At 36.0% G+C, this 25483-nt stretch overlaps 1 protein-coding gene across 5 annotated transcripts in view; it reads right to left on the minus strand.

The window, feature by feature from the left end:
• THSD7A (thrombospondin type 1 domain containing 7A) overlaps positions 1-25483 on the minus strand; it is an 809828-nt gene that overhangs the window by 41587 nt on the left and 742758 nt on the right. For all 5 annotated transcript variants that reach the window (XR_008998498.1, XM_057504555.1, XM_057504554.1 and 2 more), the window contains 4 exons: positions 23469-23601; positions 22118-22221; positions 8653-8847; positions 6862-7125 (listed from right to left, as the gene is read on the minus strand). Coding sequence is in view for 4 of the 5 variants with exons in the window: in XM_057504555.1 (XP_057360538.1) it covers positions 6862-7125; positions 8653-8847; positions 22118-22221; positions 23469-23601 (696 nt within the window). In the remaining variant the exon portion in view is untranslated. The remainder of the gene's footprint in view (positions 1-6861; positions 7126-8652; positions 8848-22117; positions 22222-23468; positions 23602-25483) is intronic.

Genomic DNA, 25483 nt, shown 5'->3' on the forward strand with positions numbered 1-25483 from the left:
GCTACTTGATATCCACCCAGTCTCTGTGGAGAGGAGACTGAATTCATCCATGTGGTCAATGATTCAATTAGTCATGCCTATGTAATGAAACCCCAACAAAAATTCCAGACACCAAAGCTCAAGTGAGCTGTCTTGCTGATAATACAGTTCATTGTGCAGAGAGGGTAGCGTCTTCTGGCTCTCCTGGGAGAGAAAATGGAAGCCTGGGGCTTGGGGACCTTCCTGACTGCGCCTTTGGGTCTCTTACATTGGCTGGTTCTGATGTGTATCCTTTTGCTATAATAAAACTGTAACTGTAAGTAGAGTGCTTTTCTGGGTTCTCGGAGTCATTCCAGTGAATTAATGAACCTGAAGGGGAAGTGGGAACTCTCAAAACTAGCCGGTCTGTCAGTAGGAAGGCTGGCCTGGGCACCCGCAAACTTGCAGCTGATGTTGGAAGTGAGAACAGTCACGTAAAGGACTGAGCCTTGAACTTGGAAAGTTTGGCTTAACCCCAGGTACCAATGTCAGAATTGCACTGTACTTTCAGACATATATTTTATTCAAACAGGTAATACATAAACTTATTTATCTAAGAAAACTGCCTCTATAGTTTACTTATTCAACTGAAATAAGAACTTTGGGAATAATTACATATTTTAAAGCATTTATGCACTTTCTTCCCAAATTTAACACTTACAATTTTAACTAGTAGTGTATTAAAAATCAAAAAGGTTAAGTTCTAAAAATCCTCACTTAAAGAATAGGGCTTTCTCAGCAACATAAACATATATGATGGATTGTTGAGATTCGGAAGATGAAGTAATGGGGAATAAATTAACTTTGAAACTTAAATTGTTTATTTTTGGCTGTTCCTTTATTTATTTAATTTATTTTTAATAAGTATCACTGATATGCAATCTTATATTAGTTTTAAGTATACAAGACAGTGGTTCAACAGTTACCCATATTATTAAATCCCCAACCCCACTAGTACAGCTACTATCTGTTGACATAGGAAGAAGTTACAGAATCTTTGGCTATATTCTCCATGCTGTGCTACTATCCCCATGACCAGCCTACCATGCGGGAGGGGTTGGGGTGGGGAAGTAGGGAGGTTGAGGGGGATAAAGGGGCACAAAATGTAGATCATAATGTAGATGACTTATTTTTAACTTGATCCAGTGCAGGACACTGTTCTTTCAATCAATGAAAATCATATATTGCGATAGACCTATTTCCAAAAGAATGATCTTTAAACACTAGTTTGTTGGGTCCTAGTAAGTGTTAAACATAATTTTTATGAAAAGCATTCTGTGGTCAAGTAAGTTGGAACACTGTTGCATTAAACTAGATTAAACAGGTCCCTTTTGCCTGGGCTTTCTTTTCTTTCTTTTTTTTTTAAAATATGAACTATAAATCTCTAGGAGAATGACTCAGATATTGCATTCCTCTACTTACTGACTTTTTCCTATAGCATCTCAGTGGACCAGTGAGAAAGAGATTATTCAGATAGGCTGTGTTTAAAATGCTTTAAAATGGATTCACGTTTTGAGCTGTATGGAGTATTAATTTTTTTTAAGTAGTCCTTTTTATGTCCATTTCCAGATGTGTAAAGAAATGCAAAAGCAAACAGAAAAACAAAATTCCCCAAACTTAAAAGGTCAAACTTATGACAAAGGGAGGGGAAACTGTTATATTGATAAACTTTTAAGTTTTTTTTAAAATTAGTATTTAAAAAAGACTATAAAGCAGTCAAAATTGTTTTCATGCAAATTAACTAAAATTTCCGGTATGAGCTAAGTTGGCCTTCCATGTAATTATGAAGAAGTGGGATACACATGGAGAGTAAATACAAGTAAAGATTTTTCTTTAGAATTAAAATGTTAAATGCCCACAAATTTGTGGGTGCCCTCTCAGGTTACTTCTGAGCCCAGAGATATGGCTAATGTCTAATATATAATGCCTTCTTCATGCATTTATGAAAAAAATTCCTTATGCATAAGTCTTGTTCACTTCATGACCATTTTGATGATGCTTTGAAATAGTAATAAGACTATTTATTCTCAACTAATGGCATATAGAGCTTTAAAACCACTTTGAATTTGCTGGACTTAGTAACATAACAGTAATCTTTATGTGGATTCATTCGCACAGGTCATTTAGTATATTTATGAACTATGAAAACTTGTAAACAACACAGATAATGAACTCTATGGTTATATCAATAAAATTACCTAGATATCAGCAATATTATCACTCTCTAATCATTTCACTGAAATCAGGGTTTACACTTATCTAAGGCATTAGGAGGTATAAGGGATCAGAGGCCAATAGAAAGAGTGTGGGGTAAAATAAAGTGGCAAAAATTATTGATAAAGGCAAAGATAAATTCAAATTACTGCAAATAATGAATGGTTTTCAGCAGCTGAATTTATTTTAAGCAGAACACTTTCTTCCTAAAAGCTGAAAAGAAAGCCCAAATGAAATGTATGGGCTTTGACAAAAAACATGTTTGACAATCTTGCCTGAAGGACTCCGTGGAACCCACTTTGGAAACTGTGTTATTAAGTAATAGATGAGTTAACGTCTCCAGGACATGGAGCACGCAGAACTAAATGGTAACACCAGATGTTTTTCCATCACACATGACATGAATGGTAGCTGCAGGAAATTTCCCAAAGTCTTTCCCTCATAACTTCCATAGTGCTCCTCTAGGGAACCTGCTTGAGAAAAATGCTGGTATCCACTCCTTATTTATATTCAACCCTGGGCAACTGCTTTCTTTTTGTACCTAAGTATCCACAACAGCCCTCTCCTTCTCTCTCTCTGGCTCTTTAAACTTGCAACCTTTACCTCAGGAAAAGTTTGTCTCTCCTACCCTGCCTCTCTTTTACATTTGAAAGGAAAAAGATCTCAGTATCTTCAAAAGCAATACTAGCTATGTGAATAATATCAAATGGGAGATTCAAATTCTGAAGTGTATAAGACAATAAATAAATACCACCAACTGAAAAAGCTTTTCAGAGAAATCAGCATTCCATTTACAAGACTATTTACTGCCATTTCTGCTTGGTTTAATTAAACATGCTCTTCCTCAAATATGAGCATCCACTATGGTAAGGAACAATTTCTCTTTCAATTTTGTTTCTAATTAACCTCTAATATTAAACTTATATAATCTACAGAATCTCATTACAAAGAGTAATGCATACATTCCAGTTATATTATGGTTGAGTAGTCATGTAGGTTATCCTTTGAATCTACTCTCCCCATGTTCATAGTTTTATGAGATGTACCCTGAGTTCCACACAATGTCTAAAAGTACATGTTCTTGAACTAAAATCTATTTCCAAATTGAGTACTATATGATTTTTTTAATTCAGTTGGGCACTTGTAACACAAATACACCCACAATATATTCCTTTCCTAAGTTTTTATGATGGCTCTTTTGCTTCCATAAATTCTAATAGCCAATGACCCCACACCTGTGACATGTGTACCAGAGTCCCTGACTGACAAGGCAGCACCTGGCAGTTAGTTTCTTGCAGCAGCTAGGGATGGTCATTTAAACATGATTCTTCCTTTGAAATTGTCTGCAACATGACTAAAGGCTGGTGAAATAAAGATGTAGATCGCTTAGGCTATTAGGCTATAATGTTAAAAGTTGCCATATAAAGGTAACCTATAGTTATAATAGGAGACTATATTATTAAAAGGCTTTATTTCACTTGTGAAATTTGTAGAGCATTATTTTTATTTTAATAATTAGTGCTGTAGTGCAAAAAACCTATGAAACCTATAAAAGCAACTTTGGGTGCCAGAAAGGGCTGTTGTAAAATATCAGGCTTTAATGGGCACACATTGAATCCTATAGACGCTCCCAAAAGTAAATTGCTAAAATCATTCATTCATGTCCTTCGCTGTAATAACATTTATAAACATAACAGGCAAAGCGACAAAGCATGGAAGAGTCAACACAAATCACTACATTTGCAAATTAATGATATGGGGAAATTAACCTTATACTAATAAGCATCAGACAAACTATTCTGAACTATTCAGTAGTGACTACAATGAAAAGAAATAATTTAAATGTTGTAATGTGACAAAAATCATATCACAGCTGTCTGAATGCCAGCAAAAGGTCCAAATGACAGTACAAAGCCCTGATAATTTTAGAGTCAGTGGATCATGAGTACTGAGTGCACAAAGTCAAATGCACACAGCACTTTAATGTTGAATTGTATTCTGTTACCAATAGAGCAGTAAATAAACCTAGAGCTCTCTTATTTCTCTAACTGAACTGAAAAAGACTTTCCACAGGGCAGTCATTAAATTGCCAATATCTTTTCCACAGAAGGTCCTCTAACCTCACTTCATTTAAAAAATTATACCTAGATAGGTATTCACGTTATGAAGATCCATCTTTATAAATATCAAAAATTGCCTAATGTTCTTTTTCCCACAGTTGGTTATCTCACATGGGGGGTGTTTATTGTTTTGCCCAAGTCATGCTGTGATTCTCTAGGAGGTGACCTCCACAGGCCTTTCCCACCAAGATTCAAACTCATGGTCCCTACCAACCCCTGTGAGTACCTGTATGATTTAGTGAAGTAACCCTTACACTTGGAGAGTGTAATGGAACCCCCTGGGTATCTTGTTGGAAGGCAGATTCCTGACTCAGTAGGTCTGTAATATGGGCTGAATTTCTGTATTTCCAATCGTTTCCCTCTGATGTTTATGCTGCTGGTCTGTAGACTGCATTTTGAGTAGCAAGGGTTTAGGTCCCAGTTGGCAAATAACAACCCAGGCTGGCAGCCTGTTTTTGTAAATGAAGTCTTTCTGAAACACAGCCATGACATCACTCATGTATTGACTATGGCTGCTTTCATGCTATACAACTGCAGTCAGTTGTGACATGTGACTTTTTGGCCTCCAGAGCCTAAAATATTTACTATCTAAGCCTTTATGAAAACATTTGGTGGCACATAATTTAACCTAACAACTGATTCTTGAGTTTTCTCAAGGTCTCTCCAAGTTGGCAAGTATTTGATAGATACCAACAGCAATATATTACTTTTAGGCAATAGAAGATGCTTTGAATTGACAATGCTGAGGTAGGAAATCTACTGTCTTTGGGCAATTTCAATTATTTTTGTACTTTTACATTTTTTAAGTGATCATTTTTTTTTTGTTAGAGTCAAGTCACAGGATATTTCAAAAGCTTTTTTCTCAAATAAGACTGTTAAATGGCTTACTGAAGTTCTCATGCATCTAATTAACAGATCAGGGTAAAAGTGAGAATATGTGAGACTCATTCTGAAAGCTCACAGGTGATGTCAAAAACAAATGATTAACTTGGTGATTCACTGTGCATAACACTTTGAAATATGAGCAAACAATGCTAAATTCCAGGGCAAACACGCTTTTAAAGTGATCTTCAATTTTACATTGTAATGACTAATTATGATCATCTACATTATCATCATATTATCTCAGAATGGGAAGTGCATTTACATTTTTCTTGGTATCTAATTTATAGCACCTATGTTATTTGAAAGAGAATAAAATACATAGTTACTCTTAGAGATGTTTCTCAAGGTGTACTTATAAATACTAAACTCTTTTTTCTTTTACAGTTATTGTTTTACATGCATGCAGTAATCTTAAACTTAGCAATGCACATACATTAACCTGAAAAATACTTGTATTTAGAGTTTCAATATTATACAGTCTTTGGAACTTATATCATTTGGCTTTGGTAAAATAGGCATTATGAGATAAGGTGAAAAAAAAGGACCAGGTTTTTGGAAACGTCTTTACAGGTACAGCTTTAAGAGATTCCAATAAATGTAACATCAGATACCTTGATGGTTTATAAATGTGTGATGGTCTTACTAGTTCATGTTGTTTTCTGGACCATATAATAAAACTAGAGGAGCACTGTTCAGAAAGCAGAAGTTATTCAGCAAGACTGGAGGGTGACTGCCGTGTACCTCCCTGCTAGCGATTTAACTCATCTTTCTTAGGTCACCTCCATGGAGAACATAGTGTCATTGTCTAGTGCAAAATAGTGACACCTGTGATTCAGGATCATCCACTGTAAACTGATCTCATCCACTAAAAAGACAGATGCATTAAATAAAAGTATAATAGAGAAATACTGCTTAAGACTGACTATATTAAGACTTAGAAACAAAAAGCTCACTACATACTCTGGTCAAATATGGCCAGTCTTCACAAACCTTGGGCAACTCAATTATCGCTGTGCTGTAGCTTTTAATTAAAAAAAAAAAAAAAATTGGGTGCAGTTTCTTAAGAGTATTGTACATTTTTCTTTTTTCTTTTCTTTCTTTTTTCTCCAATCTCTGTTCAATGAGGAATAAACAGGAGATGGTTGAGTTTTTGTCAATTGTGGCTTTCAAACTTTCTTCTCTGCCATTTAATGATGTTTTGGGCACATTACAAGTCTTCACAGTTGGTTGTTGAAACTCTGTCTCACTTGAAAGTTTAATTCTTAAATTAAATTCAAATCTCCATCTGAATTCCCTTTCTGTTTACAGATTTGGCTGGGACTGTTGGGCCCATTCAACAGACTCTTGGTCAGCCCCAAGAGGTGTTTCTGGCACTGTTTTTGCCTACCTACAAAGCTTCCACGCCACCAACTTTGGGGTTTAGTTGCCAACTTCTGGACAATGAGACAAGTGCCACTGAATGTCCTGTTACATATAAATGATATATATACAGTATGGTGCTCCATAATGTTCAATTTAGAATGCACATCTGTAAATCTTCACTTCCCTTCATTCTGATACACATGGATTTTACCTCTACCCCCAAACATAGCAAATATATAACACGGAGAAAAAACCAGATTACCATGGCTGTTACATCTGGACGTTTCCACGAGCCTGCCGTTCTGATCATAGCACGCCATTGCTTGGTACCGATATCCTTGACCACATTCCTTGATGTCTCCTTGTACTTTCATCCCCAGCATCACTTCCACTTTCCCCTCTGGTAAAATGCAGTCTGACCAGTTCCCCACAGGCTGTGCACTATACTTGTCACAAGGGCAATACTGAGTCTCAATCAGGGGGTATAAATGAGAATTTTTACATTTTTCCTTCTTTTTACTTTTTCCTGTGGAGAAATTTAAGTTGGAAAATATCATTATTAATTGTAAGCATCCCTGTTTTCTCCTTTGTTAAACTGCCCTTCTCCATTTTTAACCTTGTTCAACAGTAGCCTTTAAAAATAATGCCATTTTCTCACCCCATAGGGCTTTCTCAACAGGCTTTTGTTAGTACTCTGTACTTTGCAAAGTAGAATTTTTCTTCTTTTCTCATTTAAAAACAGGCCATTTTGTATAAGGGACAAACCTTTGTGCTGAATTTTATGCTCTTCAAGATAATGAAAGTCTCTCAAATGATCATGTGCTTTCACTGACTGGGAAGTTTGAAGTAACTGCATAAATCTCTCCTTTATAGCATGTGCAAATTGTGAAATGGAGAGAGTCACTGGACTGGACTGCATAGCTTTCTCATTAATTCCAAATAGATAGGAAGTTATATAGGAGTACAATTCAGAAAATGAGATTTTTGTGTTTACTTTTCTGATTATGATTTGGAGTTTTCAGTATTTCTAAGAAGTAATCATTTTCACATACTTGGTTACTAATGTAGGAAATAATATTCAAAGTGAAGATATTTAACATCAGAATAAAAATGTTAGAAAGTTTGTATATAAATCTAAGTAAATTTCCTTTTAAAATAAAAAGAAATGAGTGTAACAGTAATATGTGCTTGAAAAATATTTCATTATTTTAATTAGATCACATATACTTGTATTTGTTATGAATATTATACACTTTCATTATATTGCATTATACTGCACATAATAATTACATGCATTTTATATATATTTCTCTAACTTTCATAAGCTGCCTTATATATATATATATATACACACACACACACACACACACACACATATATACATATATATACACACACATATATATAGCTTTCAACAGTCTTCTTTATGACTTGGTGGTTCACTTTATAATCTTTAAATTCTGAATAGTCTACTAGCACCAATATTTTTAGGTTTCTTTTGCCATTGACAATATTTTTGAATGCACCAGGGCTTAGCTCAGCATGATAGCTCCTGTTCTTGTTCATTATATTACTGCTTCTTGTCAATGTAACTGCCTTTTAAAGTGCAGTTTTCAGACACAGTATCAGCATCACATTCTTCTTTTAGGATAGGAAGAATCTGATGCTCTGGCAGTGAGAATGGATTAAGGAAATAAGGTTGCCACCTTTCCTTTTATTCCCAAAACACTTTCCTCCAAGCACTTCATAACCTGTAGGCAATCCACTAAAAGTACATGTAAACCGAAAGAATAGTCTACAATGTATCGTATAGGGAGACAGAGTTCAATTTGCAAAACTGTTTTCTTTCTACTATGTGTACATAAGGAGTCTGTCACTGCCAACTTAGATTAACATACACATCCAAATCCACTGATGTATTAGGTATAAATATGGCAACAATAAGGCATATCAGTGCATTTTCCAATATACTGTCAGAACTCTCGTGGTCTGACTTTAATTGTGTTTTTTGTATCTTGACAAGTGTTGGCGTTGGCATCCCAATTATTCTTACCAACAATAGTACGCTTTCTGGTCCTAATTGCACCACAGTCTCCATTGCATGAAGAAAACTTGGACCAGCTGGTAAACTGACAGTCATCCTGGCAGGGGATCTGGCACGCTTGGGTGAGGGCTGGCACAGGGCCTGCATGCTGGAGGCAATCATGGATGCCAGCTTGTCCCCCATCTTGCTTTCGACAAGTAATAGCTAAAAGAAAAACATACAGCTGTTTATAACAAATCTGAATGTCTGTAATTACAGTTTAGGAGTTAACCTAACATTTTCTTATGTAGTAGAGGAATCCTCTTTCAATTCTTTACTTGCAGCAGAAATCTGGTAGGAATGCTTCTAGTAATCACAGTAGTCACTAAAATGATCCTGCAGGTTTTAAAAAATAAAAAATAACAGATAACCTTCAGTGGTTTTTGTGACACAGTAAAGCACATATACACACACCATTTAGCAATTTTTATTAGATGCTATTAAGGATTCCAAGTCACATGTGGAGTATGTTTAGAAATGAATTATTTAAGAGACAAATTAATAATACATGGGTTCTGATTATAGTTTATGTTGAACACAGGCTATTCATAGAGGTGCAGGGAGACACCACATATCTCTAATAATTGTTTTTATATTATTGGACACTGTAGGATTTCTACACAGAAAGGGTCTGAATGGCAGAAAATTGATTGGAAGTTTTGGGTGGGGAGGGGACACCATGGAACTTGTCTTGAAGCTGCATTTGCATAAAAAGCATGCTTTTTTATTACATTGGAAATTTGTTGGGGCAGCTTTGGAGTGGTTAATAGGGAGGCAGAGGCAGAGTCCCCTATGCCCTCTGGCTACAAGTTCTTCACATGCACAAATACCAACCATGAATTTAAAAATAAGAGCAAAAACTTGTAGCAATCTTCATCATGTCATAATTGAAATTTCCACAAGTACATATAGACTCTAAAAAATTGGTCAAATACTTTTAATTCATATATATATTTTCCCCAAGATACTATTCTACTGAATTTTTAAAAACATGTCATTATTTTATTACTTTGAACACAGATGTAAATTGCCTTAAGGTAACAAGTCTTCAAGAGAAAGAGCAAGAGATATTTAAATCCCCTTTCTCCCTCTGCCATTTGCCCACTTTGGTTTTAAAAATAATTCATTTCATTTATTGAGGAAGCAGATGAAACATTTAAACCTTGGTCCTAAAGCTACGTCTTCACTGAATTAGCTTAAATGGCCCAAGTCCGACTGATGTACATGTTTTAGATTTACAGTCTAGGTTGAAACTGCTGTTGATCTCTGCCCTGCTCAGAATTCTATCATCATGAAATGAAGGAGCTTGACATTTTGATCCTAAATTACAGTTAGAGCACAGAGGGCCCCAGGTTCTGGATCTGTATATACTAAAATTTAACACCTAGTAGTGTAGGCCTTGAGTGATGGGCTGTGTAAGATGAGAACAATTTTAGCAAGGGAGGTGTACACAACTCTGTGTAGGGGAACACAACTGGTCACAGCTGCAGCAAGAAAAGTTTACATAATTGTCCAAATGACAGTGAGTACTCACACTATGTCTTAGCTATAAGATATCTTTCATTTAATATGCACAACATTGGACAGGCCAATTTGTATGGCAGGGGCTCCTGAATTTTAAAGATATGAAAACACTGTACAGCAGACAGTGGTGGCCTTTATGATTATGGGACAGTAAAAAGCAATGAGGAACTTGAGGATGTTCCAAAAACAGTATTTGGGGATGGAGCTGTCTGGTGTTCAGTCTAAGGTAGTGGATCCCAAATCCGGTTGCAGAATTATCACCTGGACAGCTTTTGGAAACTGTTTATCCTCTTGCTAAACTCAAATATTCTGATTTAATTGGTTGGGAACAGGGTCCTGGGAATTAGCATGTTTTTTTTCTTTAAATGTGTTTACACTCATGTAACTATTGCCCAGATCAAGATATCAAACATTCTCACTAGTTCTAGGGTCTCGATCATTAACATCTTTTTAAACTCCCTGGTGATTCAAACATGCAGCACCGGATTGAGACCACAACCCTAGTGATGATGTATTTCCACTTGTAGCAGAAACACCTGGAAAGCTATTAAAGTTGAAGATTCTTGGATTCATTCCAGAGTTTCCAAATAAGATCTCTGTTAGTGGGGTCAAGAAATATGTGGATTTTTTTTTAAGTTGCTCAAATGTTCTTTATGCACATTCAAGTTTAAGATCCACTGTTTGAGTAGTCAAGGCACAAGGTGGGGTAGGACTGAGACTGTGTCTAAGACTGAGGGTCCTTTGGTTCCCAGTCACACTGGTTCTGTGCCAAACTTTGAGAAACAATGGCAGACAGAGCATGTGGGAATGAACTAAGGGACCTCTCAACTTGGAGGTCAAGGCAACTTATCCAGGAGTGCACCAAAAAGAGCATCAGTATAGTTTGGAAGAATGTTATCTGTGGATTGGTGTAGGAGGAATACTCATTATGTGGCATATTAATGAGCTAATGTGATTATGCAGTTCTTCCTGTGGCTGCCATGTGGAACAGGGTCGACTCCTTAAACACTTTCAACATAGTGAGCTCTGATGGTTCCCGGGCAAAAGCCCTCGAGGCTCAAGAGGAAGGACTGGTAAAAACGAAGATATCAGAGACTTTTTACTATTCAGGATATGTAGGAACCTCAAGAATGATCAGTTTGGAAAATCAGAGATTTGAGCACATCAGAATACTAAGCTGTGAAGAGGGTCACCTTGTTTATAACTAGAAACAAAGCACAAAACTATATTTGGGTTCTTTGAAATAGGACTACTTTTATCTACTCATTTAATTTGGCTCTCTGAAACAGAGACTTGGATATAAATCTTTTGAGAAATTAACTGAAACTGACTTAGATTCTCCATTAAGGTTCTCTCAGAAATTCTTTTTCAGAAACTCTAGCTATGATCACATTGACACCAAATATCCAAAACAAAATAAAATAGAACCATTACTAACACAATTCCAGAGACAATTGATTTTGTGCAGGTCTACACTATTTACATAAATCTGAAGCCCTTTTCTCTATATTCCTTCAGTACATAAAATCGTAAGTACTTCAACTAGTTGAAAAGAAAAATGTGTAAAATTCCTATATCTGTTTTCAGAAATTAATTCAGCACTCCAGTCCCCTTATCTGAATTTTAGACGCTGTACATTGCATTACTCAAACAAGTAAAAACAAGAGCACCATTCATATAATATATTGAAAATTTATCATGCATCTCAACTTGTTTTTATTCTGACTTAGAGGAAACACAGCAATTTAAACACAGGAATATGATCTGAAATGAACTTCCTGCTATTGGGTGAGGAAAATATAAATGTTTGGAAAGGAAACTATCTGGTTTTTCAACTTTATAAATCTTAAAAATCATTTCAAAGGGTGATTTTGTCTGTAGAGTAGAGGCAGCATACTAAGCATGGTTTCCTGGCACCCCAGAGAACTGCACATACCCAGGCATCTGCATCTGTATTTACAGGTGGATAATGTATATGTGGTATTGTGGTACATATGTGGATATGTAATTGTGGTAATAATTATGCAACTTCTCCTTTGGGCTCAGGCCTTGTTAGCAAGATGGGCCCCAAACCATGATGCCTTATGTGTAATTCACCATGGAGGCTTCTTAGTGAGGTCAGCAAACATCAAAATAGCTAAAGTAAAATTCCATATTTGTTTCTATGTTAATTGTATCTATTTATTTTATCTATCATTTTATTTTTTTGATATGAGACATAGAAATTTTTATATAAGCACGGTCAGGCTGCTTCCAGCAGGCTGCAATTCAGCCCAGGAGAGACCCACGTGTCTGACTTGTGGGTTATACATGAATTAAGCAAGGCAAGCTCAGCACTTCAGTACCGAGGAAATGTTGGAAGATAAGGAAGAAAGTGTTTCTTCAACAAATATATGCTCTGAAAAAGGGATCTAGAATTGTTAGATTAAAAGTGGCTTAAGAAATATTTTAACCAAACGCAATAGGGAGACCTTTATAAACCCTGATTTGAACCAATCAATTGTGAAAGGCCATTTCTGGTATATATATAATAAAAGAATTATTATTTATTTTGTTTAGTGTTATAATAATACTACTGTTATATTTAAAAATAATTAAGTGTTTATGAGTGATATATATCTCAGCTGGGAGCTGCTTTAAACTGCTTCAGCAAAATCTTTTTAAGTGTGTGAGGAGTGGCAGATGACCAAGAATGGCAACATGTTAAAAACTGTTGAAGCTGTTTTTGAGTGATAACAACACAACTAGTATTCATTATACTAGTCTCTTTACTTTTGTGTATCTTTGAAGTTTCCCACAAATTTAAATGAAAAGAAATTAATATGTTGAATAAGTACAGTCAGTTGCAGAGTGTTTTCATGAAGGTTGAATTTTCAGCTTTATTTTAAAGAGACCAATTTTATTTTAAAGAGACCAATAAGGTTCCTGGAATGACAAGGAATAGGTAACACTGGTTTGAGCTAAAAGGACTGGAAGCCTGTGCTTTGCGTATGTGAGTATGTAAATGGAAGCTATGCTGCAACTCTCAAACAAATCTAACATAATTCAGAATGTAGGTGCTCATCTTCATTTTCTTAAAGAGTAATGAAACTCCCTTATTATTCAGGATGCATTGAAAAGAAGGAGTTTTACTGGTCTGCAGATTACCCTTCAGCATGTAAGACTATGTTATGTCGTTTGAATAATCAGAATGAAATAAATTACCACATCTAAAATGTGCACACAGAAGTTCATTATAGGAAACAGAATAAGATCAATGTCCTAGTACAGTGAAAGCTGTTGGACTGTATGTAACAGAGAGTTCAAGAAACTCTGAGACCTTATTTATTAAATTGAGCAATATTAACATGGTTTACCCCATGGCAACCGCATCTGCATAGCACTAGAGACAGAACATGGTCAGGTAATTGAATGATTAGAGGAGTGACTTTTCCTATAATGTTATGAAAAAAAAAATGGCAGAGTGAGAATGAATCATGCAAAAATGAAAAAGAAAAAGCTTAATGTGAGTGGGAGCTAGTTATCAAGAGACCTAATTGTGCTTAGAAATAAGACCAAACTTATAAATAATGCAAGAGGGCTCTGGTTGTTTACCAGGTAGGTGGATATAATGATCCTGGTCTTTCTCTGTGCAGAAGAGATTTTCACTGACAAGCTGGCCAAATTACATTTCTAATTACAACTTGGGAAGGTAACTGGCAGAATGGAAAGAAATGCACTTTTCTTTTTTATTGATCTGAAATAGTTACCAATGATCCCCAGTCTCATTGATGCTCATAATATATGTGAAAGTCCTTGTCTGAGGACTTACTAGGAAATAATAATCAGCTCCCAGTGGAGCAGCTCAAACCAAGGTCAGCTAGATCCCTGATTGGGATCTGGGGAGGGTTAACTAACTGCATCACAACAAATGGGGCTTCAAGGAACCATCGCAGACACATCACAACATCAAGCTTACTTTATGAGCTATTTAAACACTAGCAAATGCTAATAATCATTTTATGGCAGAGCTCTCACAGAGATATAAAACAAAAGCAAAATCCCAATGCAACTAGGATGCTAAAATGCATAGGAAATTAGAGGAAACCACTTAAAAACGGAAATAATTCTATAAGTTTTACATAATGATTTATATAAATGTAGAGTACAAAAATATTGAGTGCTAACTTACAAATGTGTTAGCCACAAGATTTTAAAAATCGTGTCTGTACAAAATTTCTTTAAAGCAAGCTTTTTTGCTTTTTTTTTTATCTAGTTCTTTTCCCACCCACTGCTGTTCTTTTTCTTCCTATTGTATAACAAAACGAAGAGATTAATGTGAATTACTGAGATAAAATGTCTTAACCTCAATAATGACTCTAAAGTGTAATCTTTATAAAAGAGCAAAGTGGGCCTGAGTTTAAGCAAATGGGTAATACCAAGGGCATTGACACAACTTAAACCATCTTATTTAAGCATACAACTTAATCATACTTGCTCACAAAAATAACAGCATAAATTGTAGCTAAATACATATATCTCACATTTTGCAAATTCATTTAGATTTAAATTTGCTAGAAGGAGAACTAGGACTTTTTTTTTCTTTCTAGATTTTCTTATCAATAATCTTTTTAATTAATAAGTGATGCAAGCTGAGGACTCCCAGGGCCAGGTAGGTCCCTGCCATATGAGGCATAGTATTGACCTTTTTTTTCTCTTTTGTACTTATTAAGAGTACATCTGAATCATGCTGGCTTCCAAATGAAGAGGCTGATGTCAGATCTTAGAGGCCAACCAACATTACAGTGGAAATTCCTCGGCAGGCAAAGACTCAGAAGGGACGGGGGATTAGGATACGCAGGTGGACCCTGGAGATGGTTGATTCTAGTTCCATCTAGTACAGAAAGTACACTTAGGAAATCACATGGAGACTGAGCAAGAGCAAATCTGAAGTTATTTTTATGAAATCTCAGCATCTGATCTATGATGCTTTTGCATCATACTTTGGTATAAATGTTTCACAAAGTAACAAACATGGCATAGTATATACACATTTTAAGTGGTGCTGATTGACACTGCTCCTTAGGGCAGTCATGTTGAAAAAAATGAATATATTGTCCAAAATTGTCATTACTATGAGCCATGTATTTCCTTCCTAATGCAAATGTAATGGTAACTCTAACTACAACTATTATGCTAGGTTTCAGTGATACAGGCACTGACCAACTGATAATTTAGCCTTCTAAATGCCTTCCAAACTATAGAAATGTGAGCAGAAAGGAGACAGTAGAAGTTACAGTTCTACTAAAAGTTTATACACAAGTGACTCAAATACTATGAGGCTAATATAAGTTGTCTATTCATTTAAAAATTAAATAAACTGTAGACATAATTTCATGTTACTTGCACTTCTTTTATTGCCAAAAATATAGGAAAGTCTATTTCAATATCCCTTTAAAATTTTCCTACTAGATTTAAGAATGATTCAAGTTTTAAAGTTGCCAAGTCTTGCCCATTCCTTCCTTAAACTCCTTCTCTGGTTTCTTTTTAGTTCTTATACAGTTAGGTAAAATTTCCTGGAATATGCCATTCGCAATATCCAAAGCCTTGCTAAAATTATTCATTACTTCTAATCTCCTATCGAAAACAATCCCTCCTTCACTTTCCACCCACACCCCTCCATGCCCCCCCACCAAATCCCCTTCTCCTTCTGGTATCCAAACACTCCTGGAGGTTCTGCGTCTTCCGGAGCTATGGCTCCCTGTCTACATCACTCACAGGAACACAAGGCCAACTGGTCAATGCACTGTTCCACAAACACAAAATTGTACCTTGTATTTTGCTGAGTGATCCTATATTTCAATGCCATTTCCTCTGTCACCATGTCCTATCAGTGGTTGCCTCTTTTTACTTTTTCTAACTCTCTAGGTCTATTGTGTACATATACTATTAATATATTATTAATATACTTGAAACACAAATTATGTGTACTTATAGTATATTTCTTACCATACTCTTACAAATAGAAAGGATTTATTATATGCTTTTATTCTCTTGACAGGCTGAGCCCAGCACCATGTAGGCAACGTGCTGGCACTATTCGATAAATATTTGTGTTATCGAAGAATGAATCTTACTGAATAATTTCAAAAGTTTGAATTGGCCTTTAGGGACTGGTGTTATCCTGTTCTCATAGCTTCTGAGGAAGCCTAATATTAACAAACCTACAGCTCTGTACACTGGGATAGGACTTTAAGGACACTGATTCTTCACTATTGCCAGGGACTAAATTTTGTCCCTGACCAATTTTATATGTTGAGGTCCTAACCTCCAATGTGATGGTATTTGGAAATGAAGCCTTTGGGAATTGATTAGGTTTAGATGAGGTCATGACAGTAAGGTCCTCATGATGGGATTAGTGCCCTTATAAGAAGAGACTAGAGACCTTGCTTTGCCCTTTGTCATCTGAAGACACAGCAAGAAATGATTATCTGCAAAACAGAAAGAGAAATCTCACCAGGAGCTGAATTGGCTGCCACCTTGATCTTGGACTACCCAGCCTCCAGAACTGTGAGAAATATATTTCTATTACTTAAGCCACCAAGTCTACAGTATTTTGTTATAGTAGCCCAAGCAGACTGATACAAGTATTAACACAGTTTTAAGCATTTATTTTACAAAATATTTCTATGTTTCTATCGAAATACTTGATGGACTTAAAGAAAAGATCCTGTTTATAGCAGACTAGCTAATCCAATTTACAGAACATTGCACAAAAATTATTGGTGTTTCTGGGAAGGACTGATACAAAATTTGCTTCACCATTATTTCACTTTTCCTTTCAAATGTAAAGGAATTGGTTGTAAATAAACACATAAAGTCCTATATATTTTTTGAATTAATTATTAGGAGTATACTGATTGTCTTTTAAGGTGATTTATGTTCTTAACATAATAGTTCAGAAAGCATTTGAAATATACAGAATGTAGACTTGGTCAAGACTGCATTTACCTGATTGGAGTAGAACTTTCCTATCATCTTATGCCTGTGTTATTTAACTCATTGCAGGGTTTGGCTGATTCTCAGTAACTTGCTTTACAGTGAGCTGTCTGTGCTGGGATGGTAAGTAGTTAGTTATTGTTCAAGAGTCTCTGTGCACATAATGACTTCCCAAATCCTTTGATATGCATTATTACAGACAGTTCCTACAGTTGAGACAATTAAGCTATTTACTAATAGTAAAAATGCAAGTTTGTTTGTAATGGCCACTTTTTTGATAACAGGTGGCTCATAGTAGGTTCAGTGACTGACTAAAGGGAGGACTAGGATGGTTGGCTAGTAAGCTAGTGAAAGAGAGTTTAGAGTTCTATTTTTCTATTAATATGGAAGATTCAAGTCATCTGAGAAAACTGAAGCATAATAGTTGACCTTGTAAGTGTTCTGCTGAGTGGTGCATATTATATAAGACACACACACAGGCTTTCCTTTCTATGCACACTTAGTAAATGAATTCATAATGCCCAGTTCTTGGGAATGATTTATCATCTGCAAGACAGAGGAATTATGAGGCCCTTTTTTCTTGTCTTCCATATTCCATGTATTATCTCGTTTCATCTTTAACTCTTTTTTATTTTTACTAAAGATTTTAGAGTCAAAATTTTACTTCTAAAACTCTTTAAAGAATGCTACAATTTCCTCATAAAGGCATATGTTTCATATTGTGACAGTCTTTAAAGTCTGCTGTTCTCAGATGCTAACTAGTTCCTTGATTGATGAACTGAATCTACAAACTTCTTCCTAAGTGACCAGATAAGCTTCCCAAATAAACTTAAGGGATTTTCTGAACCTACAGCATGAATGACAGCTTAGTACTATTAGAAATTGTGACTCTTATCAGTGATTACATTGTTTTAGGGTGTAGACCAGGGGTTAGCAAACTCTTCTTATAAAGGGCTAGATAGTGGGCCATATGGTTTCTGTTGCAACTACTCGACTTTGCCCCATCTAATGAAAACAGCCGTAGGCAACAGGCAAGGAAATGGGCATGGCTGTGTTCCAATAAACCTTTAATTGCAAAAAACACGCTGTGGATTGGATTTGGCACACAGGCCACTGTTTACTGACCACTGGTTTAGACCAAAAGTTTGATAAAGGCCATATAATAAAAACTTCTATCTATAGAATCATAGAATGGTAAAGTTTGCTATCTCATATTGTAGCTCATTTGGTGTCATCTCTAACTCAAGCAAGGAAATAGTAATTTAAAGTCAATACCATTTAAGTTCTTTAGGTAAAATAAATGCTTAGAAAGTATACAAAGGGGCACAGGTTAGAGAAAAAAAGAAGTCTTTTAATAGAAAAATACAATAACCACTTTTCCACCTATATACAATGTATTTGAGAGATCTTAGCTTTTCCTATGGCTTCATCAAATCCCTCTATGAAAATGTTACCCAAATTTCTATCTGCTCTCCTGAGCTATCACTGTAGCTACATTTCTACATTTCAAATGCGTGGGTATTTCCAGCTGCCTCAGTTGCCATCACCTGTAGTGCCTAATATACAAAACACAATTTCTAAAATTAGCTCTACTTTCATACCTACGAATTTTCACCAATATTATAATTGTTCTCAAACTGAAAATATTGGAGCTAAAGAATCATATTACTATATTTGACTCATTTATTTCTATCTCTGCTTCCACTGTCTGCCACTAAGTCCTAAAATTCTTTTCCTCCATCATATGTTGAAAATCCACTTCTTTTTTGCCCATTCCCACTACTGGGGTTCCAGTCTGAGTCCCTGTTACTTCAACCTCAACTCACATTGTGACGACAGTGTCCTAGCTGGCACCCAGGCCCAGGCATCTTATCTTTCTAATTTATTCTGTACATGCTGACAGATAAGACACTGCTTTTATCAGGTCCTTGCTCCTACCACTTACTGAACAAGGTCCAACATACTGATCCTGACATTTACAGCCCTCTGCAAAATTAGTCCAGGCTTCAGCTCACATTGTCAGAGCTTCAGTCTACCTACTTTTCTGAGAACACATTTGTTTTTGTTTTTCTTACCTCAAATACCTAGCTTATAAAACTGATCTTATTTTGTATCCTTTTCTCCTTTCTACTTATTCTGCTATTACAGTATAAGTCAAGTGACCGATCATCCTTAGGTGTTTCTTACGCCTTAGCTTCAAACGATTGCTTTTGCCATGGATCAGTTCCTGTCTTTTCACTCCTATTCAGGGGATGTTACCAGTGATTTCATTTCCCTATCCCAGTGTAAGCTCCCTGGCTTGAACATCTTCATCCTCTTCTGGCACTCATGGCTCTTTCTGCCCGGTCTTCTGAATGCAATCACAGCTAAATGAGTTGACTGGGATTAGAAAGTCAGATGGATTAGGAAGGACAGGGAGTAGCTTCTCTATAATCTTTGCCAACAGATGCTAATCCTTACTAAACAACTGTTTTAATCATTAAAAACAGCAAAAGTTGGCATTTTTTTAAGTCTCTGACCAGATAAGGACAAAGTTGAAGATAGCAAGACTATGACAGGTCAATCATACAGAATTCTGGAACAGCCATGACTATCAAGGGAAGAAAATTTACCTTTTTGCTATTAGCCAAAGATATTTCTCCACTTTTAATTTTCTTGTTTCTGTAGGAATATAAACTCTGAGGAAAAAAAGATCTTTATCAAGGCAAGAAAGAAAATGATTATCTTCATGTGGAAATTAAAGGGGCCTTTTGTAAGTTTATTTATGCAGAAATGATTTATCATAAAGCAATTTTCTCTTCCCAGATATTCTGAAAATGGAAAAGATTGTGGAGATAGAGTATGTAGGATGTATATGCCAAGATTAGGAAGTATTATTTATATACAGCCAGAGGAAGAGGCACCAATAATAGGAAACGATGAATGAAACAACCAGAAAGGCAGGAAAAAGTAGCCTGAGGAAGCTGAAGACCCTTCTCCACAGTGGGAGTGGGTCACAGTATTGGATACCACCAAGCGATCACGCAGGATGAGGACTCAACAGAGGTTTTCAGATTTGGAAATGAAAAGATTACCTGTGACCACAGAACGAACAGCTTTTATACAGACTGTGTGTCAGAAAACAAAGGTACATGTTAAGACTGCCGCTTTCATGCCTACTATGATCTGTATGTGCACTCATTGGGGCCACGATCTAAGAGGAAGCAGGAAGGAATTCACATTTAAGAAGATGTGATATGTGCAAAGCACTGGGAGGTTCATTATGTTCTCTGCCTCAGGGGGAGGAAATAAATAAACCAAGGTTGTGCAGCTGATAAGTAGCAGAGTTCGGAACTAAAAGCTGTTGCCACACTTTGTGTCACTGATAACATATCTAAGATCCCCCAGTGGTATCCTAGAAAAACATGGCTTTCACCTGTTTTGCCTGACTTCTTTTTACACTCTGATGCCTGTGTTACCTGAGCCTAGATTGTAGAATATGAACATTGGAATAATCCTAAAAGATCCTTTGGCCCAACCCTCTTTTTTTTTCCCATCTAAAAAAACAGACCCAGAAAGATGAAGGGATGAATAACACTCCCACTATTAGGGAAAGAACTAGGACTAAATTCATACCTGTTTTATTATAAACTCCATGTAGGACCCAAATTGTATGCAAATGTACTTTTGGCTCAAGGAGAAATTAGCAGGGCATGACAAGAGCTCGTATCACTCAATTTCTCCATGAATGGTTTGAAATGGGGAGAATGGAGACTTTCAATTCTAAATACCTAAGTCTCTATAACCATAAAGAGAAACAGTTCATATTATTTTAGCCAAAGCTGATGGTGGAGACTACAGAATGAAAATTAAGCATATAAAACAATTTCTAAAAGTCACTGGGTTATTAATATTAGTTGTGAACTAAATTTTGTGTTTCAAATGTAGACTTCTAAAGTGATGATTATAAAAATAAAAGAGAAGCTATTACTCTCAATTAAAAAAAGCAATCTTTTCACTGTAAAGAGGGCCCCAATCAAACACAAAAACTGGAACTGTATTCTGTATGTTCAGACTTTTACATCATCATCAAATACACAACTTCATAGAAGGGAGAAAAATATGTTTGTATGAATCAAACAAAGGGTGGCCGAATATTTGACTGCATATTCCGCATCATTTTAAATATGTAGCAGGAACTACATGCTCAAAGTCAATATGAGTAAAAACAATCATGTACTCTCTAAAGACTGAGTTTGCTACATGTATAAACACCATGTGCCAAAGCATGGAATGTAAGTTATTACCCATGATATCTAGTTCAATCATGGCAAGTTGGAAACATTTCCATCACTCATTTCTGCAAGATTTCATGTTATCTAGTAATGAAGACAGATTGCAGTACACATATGGTAGGTTTCAAGTACACAAGTCTACCATTTAAAGATCAGTACCGAAGATGAACAGAATTGGGGATAGCCATGACAATGTTAGGGATGCCATTGCTGAGGATTTCTGGGGAAGTTAAGCAATTATATTAACATTATATGCATGCACTATATAATGCATAGGGGCAAGGATGTAAGGATCTTATTGTTAAGGCGATGAGGAAAGTGTTATGGAATACCACGATCCCAAAACTAACAACAACCAACTAGCTGCAGTGTACAATCTATGTCATAATTCTCCCAAATGCTTGGTCTGGTTATCTCCTAGATATGAATGAGTGGCAATTTCAACCAGAGGAACTGTGGGCTATTGTCAAGGAACAAAGGACACGAGTAAAAAAGATGCATTTCCATGTTCTGGTGTTAGGGAGAATGCGGGGGAGCAGATTAATATCTGCCCTCCTCTGTTAAACATGTAATCAAAGGGACAAACTCCTCACGTTATTGGTTAAGTCAGTGATAGTGGAAAAATGAAAAGTAGATCAAGAGTGGAAGGGGCTGCCCACCTCTTGCCTGTCGTCCAGGCCCACAGCCTTCCTGAGCTCCAGGGCTGTCCTGCTGCACGCTCCAGGGGACTAACTGGCACCTGCGCCATTTGTGAGTCTTCCACCTGCAAGAAAAGAACAGAAACCTCATGAAGAGGAAGCAAAAATGCCAGGCCAGTCATAGAGATACAGTGGCATACAAATATGACTTTGATTACTGCAAACAATTTATATAACAATGCTCAGTTCAATCTAAAAGTAATTTTGATCTCCATCAAGGCATTATAAAAAGCAACATTAAATATAAAAGTACTTTCCATCGCAGTGGGGATAAGAGTCCATCATGGTCAAGTTCTGTAGGAATGGACTGTACAGTTAGCATTTAGCCTTTTTAATGATTAGAACTGCCAGCAGATGCATCAGATAGTACCAAAAGTGATGCATCCCACTTGAATGAGGTATTATTTTATATTCAAGTAATTAAACTACATTCAAGTTACTAGCCTTTTGTATAGTTTTCTTCTGGTTAGCACTAAAGGGGCAAGTCATTAACTGCAATTATAACACCGTATGAAAACAAATACCCTAAATAAATCAGTTTGGGCTAATAGTTGTCAATGTTAATCACATAAACATGCAATTATACTGTTTGTCAGCTCAGAATTAAATACAGATAAATTAAGATGGCAAATTTACCATCAATTTCATTTAAATTATTATTTTGTGATCACACATTCCATCAATTGATGCCATAACATTTCATTTGTTGGCAGGGCTGCAACTAAATAACACATCAAGTTTCAATTAAGTACTTTCTTTTAACAGTTATGCAGCAAATTTTCTCTAATAATTATCAAGATGCTGATATATAGCATCAATAATCTCAATTTTCTTTGAGATTGGCCACAAATGAACAGAGTAGACATTTTACTAGCATCATTGAGATGAGGATGTCATTTCAAGAGCCAGAATGCCAGCATTTATGAGGAACAGGTGCTTTTTGGAGCCAGGGGAGGAATGCTTAGGCTGTTCCTCTAAGTGGGAAAGAACTGCTTCCCAGAGCATATGTGTTTCATAATCATTCACCACTTTTCTGCATTCATTATAGTTTATATCAATGTAAAAAATCTCCCCCATCTCCTGAAGCTAATAATACAGTTTGGAAATGAACAAGTGTTTGTGTCCCTGGAGGTGACTTCTGTAGCAGAGTGGCTCTACTAAGGGGGCACGAGATGGCACATAACAGCCATAAACATCCCAAACTCCTCAAGCTTGTGGGACAAGATTAGCTCCTTTTTCTCATCGTTGGAAAGAATGTGGACTTGAAGTATTACCTTAGTGCATTGCTCGCCATGCTTTTTAACTCTCGTACCTGTAGCTTTGGCACACTGGAGGGGCCTCGCAGGCCTTCTCTTCATAGAGAGGATCCGCACAGTCCCTGCCGCCATTGGCTGGCAGCTGAATAATGACCCGGTGCCGAGTCTGCTTCATAACTCCGGGGTCCCCTGGAATGAGGCAGCTTTTTAACCTCTGCACTCCGCACTGATAAAAGAATCTCCAAATACCAGCTTGGGTGAAGAAGTCACATTGCCTCCAGCGACATATACTTTGACATCCCTGCATGAAAGGCCTCATCTAGTCTAATCATTTCCTAAATTCTCCCGAAGACTGCTTATATTGAAAACCCAGTTTATATTTAAAAATGTGAAGAATGGAGAAAACAGTTCCATAGTCAACTAGCCTTCCTAATGTGCAGTTACAAAGTCATTGTTCTTTTGTATGTTTCTTTCCCCTTGAGAAATATGACAGATCTAATTAATTTATTTTACTCTACCTTAAGTTTATGTTCATGCCATTTCACAGAACCCTGTTTACCACATGGGACTCACACATGTCTAATGAATCTTTCTTAGGAGAATATATTCAATGTTTTAATGTGAAATTTTATTTCTTTGTTATTCACTTAATTTGAAATGCATAACTTGTAAATTATTCTAGTCATTTATTATTCATGTTAAACAGCCTAAGATCTTCAATTCAGGTTGCATCTCAACATCAGGGCTGTAAGTAGTGAAATGAAAGTGGTTTCCTAGGGGCAGAATTTTTAGAGAAGCATTCAAACTAGCACTAATTACTATAAGTAAATAACTGCAAATTATGTTTAATAAGCCAATGGAAATGATTAAGATATGCCTTCAATGGAGATACTAACTCAACAGTATTATTGATATAAAGATATTCCATATTTTTTAGCATTTGAAAGAGAGAATGCATAAGACTTGTCAACTTTAATATATTACAACTTATAATACGTACACTTTAAGGATGAATAGCCACATGGCACAATTTCACTTACAAAAGAATTCCCTAAAGAATTATTTTAATAGAGTTCTTCTGATGCATTTACCTTTTTTTTCACAATCATTAAATATTTGCTATGTAGACACAAGAATAGGGAAATTCAGAGGAGTTAGCAGTCCCTAACAATGAAGGTTTATCAGAAATGAAATGAAATATTCTTAAAATTATTCCAATATAGTAGGAAAATGTAATTTAACAATTAGAACTTTCCATAAATAGAACACTCTTTCTCATGGAGTCAGGGTATTCCTCAGTGTGCTTGGGTAACTGACTCCCAGCAAAGTGGACTGAATATTCCTGTATTAGATGGGAGAATGGATCAGCTTAGTGATCCTAAATGTCTGACAATGTAGGAGAATTTCTTTAAGAAGACAAAGACAAAAACAAAACTGATTTCTCAGCCCCATTCCAAGAACAACTTAATCAGAGTCTTTAGGAGCTGGATTTGGAAATCTGATTTTTCAAAGCTTGTTGGGGAATTGTGAATGAGCAGCCAAGTTTGAAATTTACTGGAATAGATGACCTTGTATGTCCTGTCCCAATTTAAGATTCCAGGGTTCATAAGTAACTTTTTAGGATTATTCCCATTATGGGGAAAACATGTACTATTAATGACTGTATTAATTATTTTAGTGTGTAATTGGAATACTACAGGTAATGAGTAGGGAATTAGGGGCTGGAGGTAGTAGGAGGCAGGGAATTAGAGTGTTTGAAAATATTGTCACAGACTTTTCTTTAGTTTTCAAAAGAGTAGTTTGAATGCCAGCGCAACTCTAACACATTAAATATCATTTATCTGGGAGAGATCTAGGAAATGTCAATAGGACTTTTAATAAAATTGCTAATGCAGTTTCCATCCATTATATTGTCCAATGACCCCTATTTTAAGGCCCATGTGATAAATTCCTTTAATAATTTAGAGCTAGGAAATATTTTGTTTCCCTTGACAATCTGTTATGAATCCACTCTGTTTCCATTTTTCCTTTGTTCTCTCAGAGCTAATTTTCTCCTCAGTTTCAGGAGTCT

Source organism: Manis pentadactyla, chromosome 7 (assembly GCF_030020395.1).
Source record: "Manis pentadactyla isolate mManPen7 chromosome 7, mManPen7.hap1, whole genome shotgun sequence".
In the NCBI taxonomy this organism is placed as follows: domain Eukaryota; kingdom Metazoa; phylum Chordata; class Mammalia; order Pholidota; family Manidae; genus Manis; species Manis pentadactyla.